Source organism: Protopterus annectens, chromosome 1.part1 (genome assembly GCF_019279795.1).
Source record: "Protopterus annectens isolate FY-2018-M chromosome 1.part1, PAN1.0, whole genome shotgun sequence".
NCBI classification, from domain to species: domain Eukaryota; kingdom Metazoa; phylum Chordata; order Ceratodontiformes; family Protopteridae; genus Protopterus; species Protopterus annectens.
In genome coordinates this window covers 563,541,675-563,557,098 of record NC_056726.1, presented here as the reverse complement: position 1 = coordinate 563,557,098, position 15,424 = coordinate 563,541,675, and the positions used below count along the sequence as shown (strand labels likewise).

General features: G+C 42.0%; 1 protein-coding gene across 2 annotated transcripts in view; it reads right to left on the bottom strand.

The window, feature by feature from the left end:
• LOC122806395 (receptor-type tyrosine-protein phosphatase U-like) overlaps nt 1-15,424 on the bottom strand; it is a 1,549,454-nt gene that overhangs the window by 696,050 nt on the left and 837,980 nt on the right. For both annotated transcript variants that reach the window (XM_044076762.1, XM_044076771.1), the window contains one exon: nt 9,306-9,342. In XM_044076762.1, the coding sequence (XP_043932697.1) occupies nt 9,306-9,342 (37 nt within the window). The remainder of the gene's footprint in view (nt 1-9,305; nt 9,343-15,424) is intronic.

Sequence of the window (15,424 nt, the reverse complement as noted above, 5' to 3'; positions counted from 1 at the left end):
TAAACTTAGTGGACTTCTTAAAGAAGGTCAATAGATCAATGGACAATAGAAAAATAGTGCTTACTGCCTACCATGACCTGGCAAAGGCTTATGATAGAATACCTCACTTGGATGTTATAGACAAGCTCACAAGTTTAGGTATAAATCCCTGTTACCCAATAGACAGCCAAATCGCTCACAGATAGGACACATGAAGTTGTGGTGGGGGAATCCACCTCTGCCAAGAGGTCTGTTACTAGTAGTGTCCCATGTGGCTTTATACTGGGACCTCTCCTGTTCAGAATTTACTTCTCTGAAATCATGGCGTATGTACAGGGCCTATAGTTGACCAAAGCTGATGATGAAGCAAGCTGTGTGCAATCACTGTATCTGCCAAAGTTCTAGATATTCTCCAGGAAAGTCTTACCCAGACAAATAACTGGTGCTACATCCATGGCCTAAACTCAATGCAAAAAAATGCATAATTATACCCTTTGTAAAAATGACCACCCATGCAAATTACAGCACTGATAACACTCTTCTATGAGTAGACCCAGTGGTAAGGAACTTGGGAACTCAGATTTATTAGTTCATAGTAAGTATTATAGAAGCTGCCCCTGTGAGACATTTTAAGCCTAACCAATCTCCCTTCCAAAGGTAAGAATCAAACCCTTTACCTCATGTCAGTGGGTAAACACCTTAACCATTATACCAACCCACCAAGTGACATTACTTGACATAACCTGAACTTTGGTCACCATGTGTCCATGGTAGTGAAAAAAATCCTTCTACATGGTGCAACTTATAAGTAAGGGCATGCCATTCCAGTCTAAGGAGATCATAGTCCCAGTATACTCAGCCCTCATTAGACCAATAATTGAATACAATGCACCCTTTGGAATGCACTTGATGAGGCATTTGCAACAGCTGGAGCAGCCACAGAGTTTTCTCACTAAAAGAATACAAGGTGTAAGTAACATTCCCTATGTAGACCACCTCAAAGCCCTGTCCCTGTTCTTTATCTCCCACGGACTATTTAGGGGCAAGCTATGCTTAACCTGCAAGGCATTCTCCCATTCATCCATGATAGATCTGGTACACATTCACAAAAAACACATAATTAGAATTACTCAATCTATGGATCTATACCTCGTCTGTGGCATAAAAAATATATATTGGAGGGACAGGTATGTGTTTCAGAAATTACCCCTTCTCTACAGCACATTTCCCATTCATGTAAAACAGCATTCTTCCTGAAGCATATGCAAATGCAATTTGCATCAGTGTAAGGAAAATCACAAATTAACCCCTAGCTTGTTGCCTGTGACCCTTATGGATGGGGAAGTTTGTAGATGCAGTATGGGAGAAAAGTATACCAAAGCCCATGGGCATTGATAATTGAGAAAACTGGGGCATGCATTGCTAGGCTTAAAAAGGGTACAGGGCCATAAGCCTAGCAGAAACAACTGATAAATAAATAAAAACAAAAAGCAATCTACAGACACATAAAATCAAACTTTAATATACTCTAGCACCTTGGCAAGTAGCCTTCATGAAGTAATAAAAAAATCATAAAAACAGTTTATATGCAAAACCTTAAACACTTAATTAATTAATTAATTGGTTAATTAAACAAAAACAAAACATTTTAAATTAAGTACTTCCAATTACATTCCATATTTAGACCAAAAGGAGTTAAAATGCCATACTTTAAAATATATACAGTCTCCTCATACAATAATCTGACTTTAAATAAATTACTCTCCCCAAAGTTAACTACCACCTGTTCCAAAATAGTATCTTGCAACAATGAAGCATTACTTCGATGGTATTATTTAATATACAAGGCTATAGGACTCTCTAATCATTGTTTTTTATATCTCTAATATGTTCCAGAAACCTAAATTTGTAAGCTCTCTTACTCTCTCCTATATTAAAAAAAATTACATGGACACTTGAGGGCATAAATAATGCCCTCTGTGGTACCTGTAAATCTTTTCACATGATTAAACCTTATATTATTTATTTTTGGGAAAAAAAACATACAATAAATCTACAACAACAACACTTATGACATGGGAAAGTACCCACTAAAGAGTTAAGACTTGTATGGACTTCAATATTAGGAATAATGAAACTACTGTGGACAAGCATATCGCCTAAGCTTCATCCATGTCTATAAGAAATCAAAGGAGGATTGTTAAGTATCCTTGTCTCCCACAGACTACTGAGGGGTGATCTATGCCTAACCTACAAGGCTTCTCCAATTTACCTGTGATGGATCTGCTACAAATTCACAAAACAAACAGAACTAGCATTACTCAGTCTATGGATCTATACCTCGTTTGTGGCATGCAAGATATATGCTGGAGAGACAGGTATGTATTTCAGAAATTACCCCTTCTGTGGAGCACACCTCCCATTGATGTGAACCAGAGTTCTTCCCTAAGCCTATGCAAATGCAATTTGGACCAATGGATGGGAAATCACAAATTCACCTCTGATCTGCTGCCTGTAGCCCTTATGGACAGATGCAGTTTGTGGATGCCCTGCAGCAAAGGCACATACCAAAGCCCATGGGCATTGATAATCAGGAAAATTAAGGCATGAATGGCTAGGCTTAGAATGGGTCTAGGGCCAAAGCCTAGTAACCTCTTATGATCCTATGAAACTAGTAACCTGATCTTTAATTTTTCCTAGAGATTTAAGGAATTTAGCTAAGAAATAATGCAAGTGCATACCTCTGTTCATCATGCTGCTACAGACAGCTGTGGGCATGCACACCTCTGTTCATCATGCTGCTACAGACAGCTGTGGGCATGCACACCGCTGTTTATCATGCTGCTACAGACAGCTGTGAGCATGCACACCTCTGTTCATCATGCTGCTACAGATAGCTGTGGGCATGCACACCTCTGTTCATCATGCTGCTACAGACAGCTGTGGGCATGCACACCGCTGTTTATCATGCTGCTACAGACAGCTGTGGGCATGCACACCGCTGTTTATCATGCTGCCACAGATAGCTATGGGCATGCACACCACTGTTCATCATGCTGCTACAGACAGCTGTGGGCATGCACACCGCTGTTCATCATGCTGCTACAGACAGCTGAGGGTGTGCACACAGCTGTTCATCATGCTGCTACAGACAGCTGTGGGCATGCACATCGCTGTTCATCATGCTGCTACAGACAGCTGTGGGCATGCACACTGCTGTTCATCATGCTTCTACAGACAACTTTGGGTATGCACACTGCTGTTCATCATGCTGCTACAGACAGCTTTGGGTGTTTACACTGCTGTTCATCATGCTGCTACAGACAGCTGTGGGCATGCACACCGCTGTTCATCATGTTGCTACAAACAGCTGTGGGTGTGCACACTGCTGTTCATCATGCTGCGACAGACAGCTGTGGGCATGCACACCGCTGTTCATCATGCTGCTACAGACAGCTGTGGGCATGCACACTGCTGTTCATCATGCTGCTACAGACAGCTGTGGGCATGTACACCGATGTTCATCATGCTGCTACAGACAGCTGTGGATGTGCACACTGCTGTTCAACATGCTGCTACAGATAGCTATGGGTACTTAGATGTTCCAATACCAAAACTGGCTAGCAGACTATGGAAGATGGAACAGATATGGATACAGATAAGCCTGTGTGTCCTCCCTGTGTTCACGTGGTTTCCGACAGGTGCTCTGGTTTACTCCCACATTCCAAAGACCTGCAGTAGTTGGATTGGACGCTCTAAATTGGCTATAGGTGTGAGTGAGGTATGGAAGAATTAATGTGGCAGGGCTGGCTACACTGTGGTGAAAACCTTGGCTTTAGTTGATTGTTACTACTGAAGTGAGACCTCGACCACATGTGCAAAAATGGGAAATAGGGAATGTGAATGGATGGATGGATGTAGGTCTAGGCACCTGCATCTGTACAGTTCACATCATATTGCTAAGAGAGGTAGTACACACTAAAAGTGTCATTGAGATAAACCATGATAAAATGCCTTACTTAAAACAAAGGAAAACAGCAATAAAAGCAAGGTCACTAAATTCAGCACAAAAAAGCACAGCCTGCCCCACTACCCATAGCCGGCCTTAGGCATAGGCCAACAAGGCGGTCGCCTAGGGTGCCGCTCTAGCAGGGGCACTTTTTCAGTATTTATTTAATGTAGGTAGACCAGGATGGGGTCACTGGGTGGTGTGGTGGGGGGCGCCGCGTGGAGCCCTTTTGCCTAGGGCACCAGTTGACCTAAGGTCGCTCCTGCCACTATCCTACATACTAAGTAATTCAAGCAGAAAATCACTTATTCTGGTGGTATTGAAAAGACTCAGACCAGGTAATCAGTTGGTCACTTATTGAGCATTTAGCTGAGTGCATGGCACTCATAGTAAATGAAAGATTACCCCTCACTAATTGCCTTAATTAAAACAAGGGAAAACAGCAAGAAAAGAGTTAGTAAAGCATACCAAACAAAGTAGTTCAGTGTGACTTCACCACATTAGCAAACACACTCCTGGAACTAGTCTAATTCTTCTCTTCTGACAGCAGAGAAGATCAGTAATCTAATCAAAACAGAGGTCACTATCAGTGTTCAAAATGTCAATCAGTTCAAGGAAAATAGTCATCCTGGTGGTCTTGGCTTCAAAAGTAAGAGTCAGTTCAGCTGGTCACAAATGAAACATTTAGCGCAGTGTGTAGGTGCTTATAGCATTTTCCTGTAGTTTGAATGTCAGATATTGATGAGTACTCAGTCTTTAAAGTTGTCCTGTTCTCTTCCTAGCATTGCTGCTGTAACCGTTTGCCATTTTATCTTTAGCCTGTTTTTTCCTGAAATACTGCTGTTACACTAGAAGATCTGATATCTACTGTGCACTTCCCTCATATTTGTGAATTGTATATAGCTTGCTCTTCATTCTATGATCTTTCTTTGTGTATTTGCACACACACAACATACCTTTGTGATAGACAGCTGAGTATCTCTTCTGCAGGCATTTTAGGCCTGTGTATTTGCTCATTATGTGGGACTCTACTGTGTGTTTTTGCCTGTACATAAGCACTATGAAATGTTTTAGGCCTGTAGATTTGCTCATTAGGTGCTGTTTTTGCCTGTACATAAGCACTATGAAATGTTTTAGGCCTGTAGATTTGCTCATTAGGTAGGACTCTACTTGCTGTTTTTGCCTGTACATAAGCACTATGAAATGTTTTAGGCCTGTGTATTTGCTCACCATATAGAAATATACTGTGTGGTTTTGCCTGTACACAAGTACTATGGAATGTAGACAATGTTACTGAGTCTGACTCATCAAGCATTCCCACATCTGCCTCATTATCCTTTTACTTCTATGATTCTAACAATGCCTAAGCATTTGTGTATGTGTGTTTGTATAAGTGTTTGTGATTTAGCATGATTATGATGCTGGGACTTTTCCAGCTGAAAGGATAAAGCTCTTCACACCCATCAGGCCAGTGACTCTGGTTGGTCCATTGCCAGTGACCCCAGCATGGTATGCTGGAGGTCTTGGGTTCAAGTCCCAAATGAAAGCTAATGATACCCCTCTACATCTATGATTCTAACAGTGTTTTTAACCTTTATTGCTATGCTGGGGATGGGGTCCTAATGAAAGGATAAAGCTTTACAGGGAAAATGCAATATCTATCTGTCTACAAGGTTTTGTCCATTCACAGATACAGACACCAACCAATACATTATGGTGGAGGTCTTGGGTTCAACTCCGAGACAAAAGCTAATATCTTTTCACTTCTACGATTTCAGCTGTTACTAAGCAAACATCTTATTCTGTATATGTATGTGTGTTTATGATTTGACCTTGATTACCATATTGGGAATATCCTGTTGGCCAACAGGGTGCTGGTGGAAATTGGGCTACTGTTGGCCAAAGGAGGAGAAGAGGGGGAAGGCATGCCTGAAGGCAGGTAAAGGCTAGGACTGTGATAGCGAGGGTCGGAACGTTGAATGTTGGCAGTATGACTGGTATAGGGAGAGAGCTAGCTGATATGATGGACAGAAGGAAGGTTGGTATATTGTGTGCGCAAAAGACCAAATGGAAGGGGAGTAAGGCTAGGTATATCGGCGGTGGGTTCAAATTGTTTTATCATGATGTGGATGGGAGGAGAAATGGCGTAGGCATTATCCTGAAAGAACAGTATGCTAAGAGTGTTTTGGAGGTGAAAAGAGTGTTGGATAGAGTGATGTTTATGAAGCTGGAAATTGATGGTGTAATGATGAATGTTGTTAGTGCATATGCTCCACAAGTTGGGTGTGCGATAGATGAGAAATAAAACATTTGGAGTGAGTTGGATGAAGTGGTGATGACTGTACCCAAGGGAGAGACTGTTGATTGGAGCAGATTTCAATGGGCATGTTGCTGAAGGGAACAAAGGGGATAAGGAAGTGATGGGTAGGTATGGTGTTAAGCAAAGGAATGCAGAAGGTCAGATGGTAGTGGATTTTGTGAAAAGGATGGATATGGTTGTGATGAATACGTATTTTAACAAAAGGGAGGAGCATAGGGTGACATACAAGAGTGGAGGAAGATGCACACAGGTGGATTATATCGTTTGTAGAAGGGCCAGTCTAAAGGAGATTGGAGACTGTAAAGTGGTGGCAGGGGAAAGTGTAGTTAGGCAGTATTGGATGGTGGTTTGTAGAATGACATTGGTGATCAAGAAGAGGAGGATGAGTGTAAGGGGAGCACCAATGATCAAATGGTGGAAATTGAAACAGGGTAATTGTGAGGTGATGTTCAGGGAAGAGTTAAGACAGGCACTGGGTGGCAGTGAAGAGTTACCGAATAGATGGGTAACTACAGCAGAGCTAGTAAGAGAGATGGCTAGAAAGGTGCTTGGTGTGACATCTGGAAAGAGGAAGGAGGACAAGGAAACCTGGTGGTGGAATGAAGAATTACAGGAGAGTATACAGAGAAAGAGGTTGGCGAAGAAGAAGTGTGATTGTCAGAGAGATGAAGAAAGTAGACAAGAGTATAAGGAGATGAGGTGCATGGCAAAGAGAGAGGTGGCGAAGGCCAAGGATAAGACATATGTAGAGTTGTATAAAACGTTGGATACTAAGGAGGGAGAAAAGGACCTGTACCGATTGGCTAGACAGAGGGACCCAGCTAGTAAAGATGTGCAGCAGGTAAGGGTGATAAAGGATAATGAGGGAAATGTACTCACAAGCGAGGAGAGTGTGTTGAGCAGATGGAAAGAGTACTTTGAGGGGCTGATGAATGAAGAGAATGAGAGGGAGAGAAGGTTGGATGATGTGCAGATAGTGAATCATGAAGTGCAGTTGATTAGCAAGGAGGAAGTAAAGATAGCTATGAAGAGGATGAAGAACGGAAAGGCTGTTGGTCCAGATGACATACCTGTGGAAGCATGGAGTTGTTTAGGTGAAATGGCAGTAGCGTTTTTAACTAGATTGTTTAATGAAATCTTGGAAAGTGAGAGGATGCTTGAGGAATGGAGAAAAAGTGTTTTGGTACCGATTTTTAAGAATAAGTGTGATGTGCAGAGCTGTAGTAACTACAGAGGGATTAAATTGATCAGTCACATTATGAAGTTATGGGAAAGAGTAGTGGAAGCTAGGTTAAGAAGGGAGGTGATGATTAGTGATCAGCAGTATGGTTCCATGCCAGGAAAGAGCACTACAGATGCAATGTTTGCTCTGAGAGTGTTGATGGAGAAGTACAGAGAAGGTCAGAAGGAGTTGCATTGTGTCTTTGTGGATTTAGAGAAAGCATATAACAGGGTGCCTAGAGAGGAGTTGTGGTATTGTATGAGGAAGTCGGGAGTATCAGAGAAGTACGTTAGAGTGGTACAGGATATGTACAATGGTGGTGTGACAGTGCTGAGGTCTACAGTGGGAGTGACAGATGCGTTTAAGGTGGAGGTGGGATTACATCAAGGATCAGCTCTGAGCCCTTTCTTATTTGCAATGGTGATGGACAGGTTGACAGACGAGATCAGACAGGAGTCCCCGTGGACTATGACATTGTGATCTGTAGTGAGAGTAGGGACCAGGTTGAGGAGACCCTGGAGAGGTGGAGATATACTCTAGAGAGAAGAGGAATGAAGATCAGCAGAACTAAGACAGAATATATGTGTGTGAATGAGAGGGAGGATAGAGGAATGATGAGGATGCAGGGAGTAGAGTTGGCGAGGGGGGATGGGTTTAAGTACTTGGGGTCAACAGTTCAGAGTAATGGTGAGTGTGGAAGAGAGGTAAAGAAGAGAGTACAGGCAGGATGGAGTGGGTGGAGAAGAGTGTCAGGAGTGATTTGTGACAGACGAGTACCAGTAAGAGTGAAAGGGAAGGTCTACAAGAAGGTAGTGAGACCAGCTATGTTATATGGGTTGGAGACAGTGGCACTGACAGAAAGGCAGGAGTCACAGTTTGACGTGGCAGAGCTGAAGATGTTAAGATTTGCACTGGGTGTGACGAGGATGGACATTATTAGGGATAAGTATATTAGAGGGTCAGCCCAGGTTGGAAGGTTTGGAGACAAAGCCAGAGAGGCAAGATTACGTTGGTTTGGACATGTACTGAGGAGGGATGCAGAGTATATTGGGAAAAAGATTCTAAGGATGAAGCTGCCAGGTAACAGGAAAAGAGGAAGGCCTAAGATAAGGTTTATGGATGTGGTGAGAGAGGACATGCAGTTGGTTGGTGTGACAGAGCAAGATGCAGAGGACAGGAAGAAATGGAAACAGTTGATCTGCTGTGGCGACCCTTAATGGGAGCAGTCGAAAGAGGAAGAAGAAGAAGAAGAAGAATATCCTAGCTAAAAAGATAAAGCTCTTGAGGTTCAAATCCTAGATAAGAGCTAATATTAACCTTTCACATGTTTGTTTTAGAATGGGATCAGGCACTTTTCAGAGATGTTAAGCCAGCAGGGGATCTTTCTTCCTGATGGATGATGCAGAACTGGTGCTAAGTAATGGATGCCTTTGTACCATGAGCTCTCACTCCATTCTATAACTTCATCAAGGTCTTGTTACAAAAAATAAGCAGCTACACTTTCACAGTATGGATAGCCCAAGTCATTAAACAGAAGCTTTATAAAAGGAATGGAGTAACAGAGACACTGGTTTATAACAATGTCTTTGATTCTTCACAAATTTCAGAAAGATTCCACTGAATCTAGATTAGCAGCACTTCCCCGCACCCTGACACAACCCTCAAATTTTGATTAATGTTGCTACAGATACATGTCAGCTCAAAGCTGAATACCTGTTCACGTACTAAGGTATAAATAAGAAGGAAATTATAAAATCCATAACTGTTTCACTCACCAAGAAATGACTTTTTTGCACAGGAAACTTTTGTGTCCTGAAAAGATAAAAAACAGAAGTATTTGTCTTCACATATATACTTGAAACTCTAAATGTGCTAAGTAAAGAAAAATAAATGGTTTCTAATCAAGTCGACTTCATTGCTGACATATATGTAACACAAAGGACAGATGCATGGACAAACTGAAATGGTACTTTAGAGAGAAACTGTATATTGCATTTTAAAAAAGCATTCTTAAAGAAAATTTTGCCAGAGTTACCAAGTGTGAGCACACAGGGAAAATGCATATGATTTAATTTAATGATTACCTATTCATTCATGCTCAGCTTTGCAAATATTTCTGTTGAATGGATTTTACATAAAAGTAATAGTTTTGAAAAAAACAAATAATATTTATATTTAAATGGTTCACATTCTGTTAACATTAAAAGAGTTATTTATGTAACTGCTTCATTTTTGACTTAGATCATGACTAAAAATGGTATTCAGACCAGCTCAATTTTCAGTTAATAAAGGAATAAAATATACAGTCAAAGTAAAAATAAATTGTTTAAATACAGTCAAATTGTGATGACAATATATAGACAAATAAACAAGTGCATTACTTTATGTGGTGATATGTCAAGTGATGAGATTAAGGTCATCTGCTCCTATGCACAAGGAACAAGGTTTGTTGATCCTAACCACCAACCAATATATGTGTGGAGTTTACACATTCTCCCTGTGTCTCTGTGTGGATTCTCTTACCTCCCAAAGACTAAATACTTACCCAAGAACAGAGCTGTGGGGAGCAGCACAGACACTAGATGGTGCCTATTTGGGGAGGAGTTGTACAGACCAACCATCTTGGGCATCATCTGTGGTGCACAGTACCTCCTAAACTGGGGACCATGGATCTTAGACTGTGTGCACTGTCAGGGCTAGTCACCTAAAGGTGTAAACATTGGCTCTAAGTCATGTTGACTAATATCGGCAAATGCAGGTATAGGTATTTACCTGGGATAGGTGGATTTAGGACCTAGCCTACTCTGACCTACACTTGCTAATGATGGAAGGTATCTATGTGCCCCTATTAGCCAGTGTATACTGATGGTGTTAAAGGCCAGCAGCCCTGGGTTATTAAGCTACTGGCTGTCCAGCAACCAGTTGTTCTGTTTGAGTTATCCTGGATCATTCTGTTGGGCAAAAGATAATCAACCTGCCAAAGATGAACTAAGGATTGCTACACTCAGTGTAGGACAGGGCAGATTGGAAGTGAATGACATGATGCTAAGAAGGAGGCTTGCTATCTTCTGTATCCAGGAGACAAGATGGAAGGGCAATGCAGCAAAGCCACGTGGCTTGGGATCCAGAGTCTACTACTCAGAAGGAGGATAGACTAGAAATGGTGCAGGAATTTTGATGAGGGATAGGCTTCAGAAGAGAGTGAGGAATATCATCAGAATTCATGACAGCCAGATTGCTGTGTAACGATAAGGCACTATTCATAATCTCAGCCTGTGCCCTATAACAGGGTTGTGAGGAAAAGAGTGATTTAGGTGGCAGCTGAAGAGCCTATCATATAAAGCAGGAAAACATGAGCTAATGGGGCACTCGAATGCACATACAGGACAGACAGACAGAACAGGATATAAGGACTGCCTGGGTGGTTGTATAGAAATAAAGAATAGAGACAATTCTATATTAATCTCTGCAAATGGCTTGATGGTGGCCAAGACATGATTCAGCAAGAGAGATAGTCATAATATCACATGCAAGAGAGGGCAACATGCAACTCAGGTTGACTTTCTTCTAGTAAGGAAAGAGAATTTGGGATAGAATCAGCAATTACAAAGTCATCCCTACTGACAAAGTCAGTCCACAGTATTAACCAATGTTTGCCAGAATCAGCTGCAAGTAGTGGTCAGAGAAGGATTTCAGGTCAACAGGGACTATGCTGATGACCTGGAAGTTGACTGGAGAGTAAGCACAGGAGTTCAAGGAAATAGTGAAGGTTCTAGCACCTCAGGAAGGAGATGGGCTAGGTGGAGTTGAAAAAGAAAGGCAGCCATCCCAAAACAGCATGTGTGAAGTGTATAGAAAAGATATGTGGCCACACCAGGTAAGGAAATAAAGCACATAAGGAAGGCCGATGGTGGCTTGAAAAGTCCAGGAAGTCATCAAAAGAAAGGAGGAGTGCAGGGAAAAGTGGCAGTTGCAATAGCAAAGAGCAAGGAAAAAGAGACATGCTCTCAACCTCTGCAAATTAACTCAGTAGATGGAACAAAGACACTATATCAGGTTGCAAGGCAAGACAGAAAGATAAAGAAGATAGTTATCAGACACATTTCTTAAGGGATGCCAGCAACAAACTGCTCCCCAGTCCACAGGACATTAAAGGCAGATGGAAAGTATTTCCAGCAGCTTCTAAATGAAGAAAATCTCACAGAAGCTGTACCACCCCGACACAACTATACTGCCCCAGTCTCACAGAAGCTGTACCACCCCGACACAACTGTACTGCCCCAGTCTCACAGAAGCTGTACCACCCCGACACAACTGTACTGCCCCAGTCTCACAGAAGCTGTACCACCCCGACACAACTGTACTGCCCCAGTCTCACAGAAGCTGTACCACCCGACACAACTGTACTGCCCCAGTCTCACAGAAGCTGTACCACCCGACACAACTGTACTGCCCCAGTCTCACAGAAGCTGTACCACCCGACACAACTGTACTGCCCCAGTCTCACAGAAGCTGTACCACCCGACACAACTGTACTGCCCCAGTCTCACAGAAGCTGTACCACCCCGACACAACTGTACTGCCCCAGTCTCACAGAAGCTGTACCACCCCGACACAACTGTACTGCCCCAGTCTCACAGAAGCTGTACCACCCCGACACAACTGTACTGCCCCAGTCTCACAGAAGCTGTACCACCCCAACACAACTGTACTGCCCCAGTCTCACAGAAGCTGTACCAGCCCCACACAACTGTACTGCCGGAGGCTCACACAAGCTGTACCACCCCGACACAACTGTACTGCCCCAGTCTCACAGAAGCTGTACCACCCCGACACAACTGTACTGCCCCAGTCTCACAGAAGCTGTACCACCCCGACACAACTGTACTGCCCCAGTCTCACAGAAGCTGTACCACCCCAACACAACTGTACTGCCCCAGTCTCACAGAAGCTGTACCACCCCAACACAACTGTACTGCCCCAGTCTCATAGAAGCTGTACCACCCCGACACAACTGTACTGCCCCAGTCTCACAGAAGCTGTACCACCCCGACACAACTGTACTGCCCCAGTCTCACAGAAGCTGTACCACCCCGACACAACTGTACTGCCCCAGTCTCACAGAAGCTGTACCACCCCGACACAACTGTACTGCCCCAGTCTCACAGAAGCTGTACCACCCGACACAACTGTACTGCCCCAGTCCCACAGAAGCTGTACCACCCCGACACAACTGTACTGCCCCAGTCTCACAGAAGCTGTACCACCCCGACACAACTGTACTGCCCCAGTCCCACAGAAGCTGTACCACCCCGACACAACTGTACTGCCCCAGTCTCACAGAAGCTGTACCACCCCGACACAACTGTACTGCCCCAGTCTCAGCCTATCATAAAATAAGAAGAGGAGCCCTCCCCAGAAAAAGTAAGAACAGTACCAAGGAAAATAAAGTCAGGGAATGAGGTCACAGCAGATATGATCAAGATGGGTGAGTTAGGAGAGAAAGTGCTCCCGAGGGTACTCATAGCAGAGTGGAGGTAAAAGCGTATCCCAGATGACTGCAGAATAAGCATACTAATGCCAGTCTGCAAGAACAAATGGGGCATTTACAACTGTGGGTAATATACAGGTATCAAACTCCTGTCACATTGCATGAAAGTTCTGGAGTGGATTACTGAGAGATGAGTATGCAGAATAGTGGAAAGTAAGATGGGAGATGAGTAGTTTGGATTCAGATCAGGATGCTTCACAGCTGACCTGATATTTGCAGTGATACAGATAGTTGAGAAGAAGCTAGAGATGAGGAAATAGTCTATCTGTGCATTCTTAGAGAAAGCAACACGGTCTCAAGAAAGCTGATTTGGACAGTCCTGTCATGGTTCGAAGTCCCAGAAACAATGGTAGAATTGGTGCAGGCTATATAGTATATACAAGTGGCCCAATGGCACAAGTACATACAGTGTTCAGACTCATAAAGGGGTTCCCAGTGGGACTGGGTGTGCATCAGGGTTCAGCTGTGAGCCCACTGCTGTTCATACTGCTAATAGGCTATATTAGCAACCAGGTCAGTGGAGACACATCAACAAAGCTACTGTATGCAGATGATGCTGCATTACAGAAAGATTCTGAAGAACTTCAGCAAAGATATGCAAATAGAACGGAAAACTGAAGGTATATGCAATGTGAGTACAGATAAGACAATTGTAATGTCAGCAAATGGTAGAAAACAGAAGGTGCTGAGAAATGAGATAGAAGGGAAATAGTGGATTAGGATAACAGCTTCAAGTATCTTGGAGGACTGGTTGAGGCGAAGGGAGTCTGAATCAGGAGATCAAAACTAGAATCAGATGGCCAGCAGTTAGCTGGCTTAGAGTGACAGGCATAATGTCTCAAAAAATAAGGTTAATTCTAAATTATATAAAATAGGAACACAATGTAGAATGATTCATTGCAAGTCACTGTATCATCTAAATATAAATGCAGTAATTTTTCTAAGTTCCCAAAGTCTGTGTTTATAGTAAGAAATTGCTCCTTTGAAGTTACCGTTTCAATATATAATTTGACCTACTGCATCCCCTCATTTTGTACACTTTCAATATCAGGCACTGATCAAAAATCAGGCACTCATTGTATGACACAGAAGGGAAATCTAAATTGCATCATCTAGCATTAATAAAGAAGTAGCCACCAACTTACAGGTGAATATATTATAGTCCCTCATTTCTGCAATGTTTTTTTCCTTACCGTTTAGCAACAGAATAGCACTTTTAAATGGTGCACTTTTTGATAAAATACTTTTGATCAGATGGGAAATATATAAATATTTAAAGTTTGGATAATTTGCTGATATGGTTGTAAAGGAGATTTTCTTTGGGATTCTTTAAAGTATAAGAATAAAATAATGTATTGTAAACATCTTAGCTACATAAACATGAAAATGTATTTATTATTTATTTAATTGTGTTAACTGCAAACATTCCATGAAACCAAAGACTACCTTTATACAAGGAGACCCATGGAGAAAGATCCAGAAACCAAGTCTATGAGCACTTATTTCACACAGAAAGGCCAGCAGTCTGAACAGTGTATTGTTGTTATGTAAAAAGAGCCTAAAATGCTGAAAGAAAATGCATGTATGTCTGGGGAGAAGGTGCAGTTTCTACACAGACAAAATCTTCAGGTCAGAATTTAATTCTAAAACCTGTCAATAAAATAAGGCAGGACTCCGTACTGCAATACAATGCGACTCATATTCTTTCACATAGCCTGGCCTCAGCTTTACATTATTTTGGGGTCACTAGAACTATTTGGACTTCTTTTTTAAATCTCAAGTGAGAAAGTCTTTTTTTAATCCTGCTTTCACACCTCTTCCAAATAACAGCCAGCTAGTTTGTATGCCAGCAAATGTCTGTAGCTGAGTTGCAAATACTTTAAATATGCTTATTAGCTCATTTTTGTTTTAAGTTTGTTCTACAAATTAGATACAAAAGGATATTCATTGTAACACTAATACCTGTATGATTGCACAGGGAGATTAGCATAACTCAGCTGTAAACAAGTTAAAGGATTGAAGAGTACCTTGTAGTACCAGTACAGTTAGCAACAAGAACAAACTGCATAGCCATTGTACATCAAAAATGAAAACAAATAAAATATACACTTTTATGGACTCTCCTAGCCATTGCAAGAAATAACATAATGAACTGGAAGTTTGGGTCTTCTCCAGCTTTTAAAGAGTACAGAAATATTGTGTTAACAGTATCGCAGTTGGAAATGGGTACCATCAGAGGAAGAACTGAAAGAACTACATAATTATATATATTACATGGCAAAAAGTAACTGAAATATTGAAGAGTAATGACTGTAACGAATTATTATCTGAATTACCGATATG